We start from the raw sequence: 3,650 nt of genomic DNA, 5'->3' as shown, positions 1-3,650 counted from the left end.
CTGGGTTAAGCCATAAACAGGAAGAATCGGAAAGAAAAATCAGTTGGCAAGCACATCTTCAAAACTTACCATCCATGAGGCAGTCTCTGAGGGTTATGAAGAAAACTGATGAAGCAGTTCCTCCCCTCATGGGACTTGATTAGGGAAGAAAACATTTACATATAAAAATCCACACAATGCAAATGCATTTGGGGAGGAAGAGGCCCTGGAAAGATCAGGAAAAGCTTCACATACATGGTGGCCTTTGAGCTGAGCTTTGAAAGAAGCCAGGGAGTCTAAGGGCAGAGGTGAGAAAGGAGAGCACTTCAGGTATGAGATATAGTGTGTATAAAGTTCAGAGGCTGGAGATGCAGTGAAGAATAGCAAATGAGCCATTTGGGCTTGATCACAGAGCGATAAAGAGGAGGAATGCATAAGAAGTTTCAAAATACAGTTAAGTCCATGCTGTAAAAGATTTTAAAGGCTAAGCAGAGGCATTTAAGTTATTTAACTTGATAGATCTCTGTTCAAAAAACGGGAAAACAGAAATTATTTGGAAACTTCCTTCATTTGATATGAACTTCTGGAAAAACTTAAAAATAGTGTGGTAGAAATTATTTTAGAGTAATACTTTAGAACTCATGCCACAGAATAAAATCAAAACAGATACACAACTTGAAAATGAAAGTTCATACCCACAAGATCACATACCTTTTAAATCCATATCTAGGGGGAGAGTTCTGAACCAAACAAAGGAATAAGGCAATCACAAAAGGCAAAAGAGATAAGTTTGATCATATGAAATTGAACATCTGTTGCACGAGCAAAATCATTTCCTTTCTATTAAAAGGGAAGCTGTAAATGGGGGAGGGTAAACTTTGTATCAAATATCCCTTACTTTGCCACCTTAGTAAAAACCCCTTTATTGACTGTATCATGTATTTTAAAAGAAAAGCAAGTTGACTAGAAGGAAGAAAGAAAAGAAACAAGCATTTATTACGTGCCTACTATTTGCCAGGTACATTTGACAAATATTACCTCATGCAACCCTTACAACCACCTCGGGGAGATAGGTGCAATTACTATCCCCATTTTATGGATGAGGAAACTGAGGCAGAGATCACACTGCCAGTAAGTGTCTGAGGAGAGATTTGAACTCAAGTCTTCCTGACTCCAAGCCCAATGTTCTCTCCACTGAGCTGCCTAGTTGCCTCTGCCATGTTCTACCATGCATATGTACATGTCTATTTTGTTCATAATAGGTTAAGTTGACAATAAAAAAAAAAAGAAAACTTTAATAAATAGATAGATAGAAGCTTTTCTAAAAGCTACTTGTCAGAAGATTAAAATGATATCAACTGATACCCATGGAAAGAAGCCCACTGGTGGGGGCTCATGACCTATGACATCACAAAGAAAACTTCACTTCTAATATCTCAGGATTACTCCTGGATTTGGGAGGGGATGTGGTAGCCACATTCTGGGGACACAACATGAATTTGCCAATGAGAGTGGGATGTAGAAGAGTCACCTCAAGACATTTGCCACACTGATATTTTTTACTTCTTTTCTATCAAGGTCCCCCTGACTCTGGCCATCATTCTTCTCCCTTAAACACTGAAGGAATGATTCCACATGATGTGATCCTGGGAACTCTTTACCTTTCTCAGACAGGACTTGGGGTGCTGGGGAACTCCATCCTCCTGTGCTTTTTCATCTTCACTAGCCGCAAGCTGAGGCCCACAGACCAAATCATGAGCCAGCTGACTTTAGCCAACTTCATTTTCCTGCTCTCCACAGGCATCCCAATGAAAATAGCTGTATTTGGAGTGAAAGATTTCCTGGATGACACCTGGTGTAAAATTGATTTTTACCTTCAGAGAGTCAGCCGGTGTCTTTCTCTCTGTAGCACTTGCCTGCTAAGTGGCTTCCAGGCAATTGTCATCAGCCCTGTCAGTTCTCCATGGGAAGGGGTCAAAGCCAGAGCCCCCAAGTACATTATCTCTTCTTGCATCTTCTGCTGGCTGTTCAGCCTGCTCATAGAAGTTGGCATAGCCATAGGCATTACAGGCCCACAGAGACACAACACTAATTTCACAGTAACAGTTGACCTCATTTTCTGTACCTGGAAAGAACCAAGTAGCAATTTTGTGTGGTTAACCACCTTCAGAGATGTGTTCTGTGTGGCACTGATGATATGTACAAGTGGCTACAAGGTGATTCTCCTGAGGAAACACCACCAGCAAGTCCAGCACCTGCACAGGACCAGCTGCTGTCCCCGAGCCTCCCCAGAGATCCGGGTCACTGGGTCCATCCTGCTCCTTTTGAGCACTTTTGTCTCCTTTTACTTGGTCAATGGTATCTTTGCTTTTTGCTATACCTACTTTCTTCATTCCAGGTCATCCCTGATAAATGTCTCTACATTTCTGGTGCTATGTTTCCCAACCATCAGCCCCTTTCTCCTGATCTCCAGGGATAGCCAAGTGGCCAGAGCCTGCTGTGTTCCCAGAGGCAGGCACAAGCCCTGGCCTCCTGCTTGATGTTGAGGGTTTGGCAGCCCAGTCTTAGGCCTACGTTTAAGGAAGGACCTCTCCTTGACCATGTCCAGGGAAGACAGTGCCTGATGGACCCCACTCCTTAACCCTGAACCCATACAGAAACACCAAAAATAGACCTGAATCTGAGGCTTGTGAACATAGCCCAAAATCTTTTATGATCTTTAGGGGACAAAGAACAACTGGGATTCCAAGGGGGCCCATGATCCTTGTGGATCTAGGTTCCAGGACTGAATTTCAGAGGTCACCCCCCTCTGGCATTATTTTTAGGCACTCAAAATACTATAGTATTTCTTCTGGATCTGTTCTCCAGATTGGTGGTTTTTCTGATGAGATGTTTCACTTTCTCTTCCATTCTTTCATTCTTTTGGCTTGATGTTATGATATCTTGGTGTCTTAGAATGTCATTAGTTTCTAGTTTTCAAGGAATTATTTTCTTCCTTAAATTTTTCATTTTCTACTTCCCTTTACTTGACTTTCTTTTCATATTTTTTTTAAAACTGCTCTTTTTTTTTCTAACTTTTCCTTGATCTCTCTTTGTTTTAAGTTCTTCCAAGAACTCTTTTTGTGCCTGGAACCATTTCATGTTTCTCATTGAAAAAGGAGGAACTTTTTTAAAGCTCCATTATCTTCCTCTGAATAGTAATTCAGATCTTCACTATCCCCATAGTAACTATCTATGGTTGGGCTCGTTCTCCTTTGATTACTCATTTTTACATACTTTTTGTTTAATTATGCTTTTAGCTGCTATTAGTGTAATCAAGTTGAATTCCCAAGATATGGGGAATGACACCCCAAGCCATAGACCCTTCCTACTGTTACTTTCTGAGGTCCATCTCGAGGCCCACCTTTGGGCTCTCCTTTCCACTACTAAAGCATAGCTAGAGCTCCCAGCCACACTCTTCAATTAATTATCTTTCTCCCTACAATCCCTCTGGTGGCCGCAAACTACAGCTATCCTTTCTGGCCCTGAATTGAAACCAAAGACTCAACTCTCCAACAAGTGCCCACAGCCGAAAGGGTCCCTGCTCCTCATTTCTGCACTAACCAGTTGTGTGCTACCTCCCTCTCCCCACAGCCACAGCCCAGGACACACTGCCCTTCCCAGTACAAGGT

The 3,650-nt window shown here is 42.1% G+C and overlaps 1 protein-coding gene across 1 annotated transcript; it reads left to right on the top strand.

Moving 5' to 3' along the window:
- The first annotated feature begins 1,604 nt into the window (after positions 1 to 1,604).
- LOC110201645 (vomeronasal type-1 receptor 4-like) lies at positions 1,605 to 2,519 on the top strand. The gene has a single exon (XM_020977458.1). The coding sequence runs from the start codon at positions 1,605 to 1,607 to the stop codon at positions 2,517 to 2,519; it is 915 nt and encodes a 304-aa protein (XP_020833117.1).
- Positions 2,520 to 3,650: the final 1,131 nt, after the last annotated feature.

Source organism: Phascolarctos cinereus, unplaced genomic scaffold, assembly GCF_003287225.1.
Source record: "Phascolarctos cinereus isolate Bilbo 61053 unplaced genomic scaffold, phaCin_HiC Scaffold_1;HRSCAF=81, whole genome shotgun sequence".
NCBI classification, from domain to species: domain Eukaryota; kingdom Metazoa; phylum Chordata; class Mammalia; order Diprotodontia; family Phascolarctidae; genus Phascolarctos; species Phascolarctos cinereus.
This window is presented reverse-complemented; position numbering and strand designations above follow the sequence as displayed.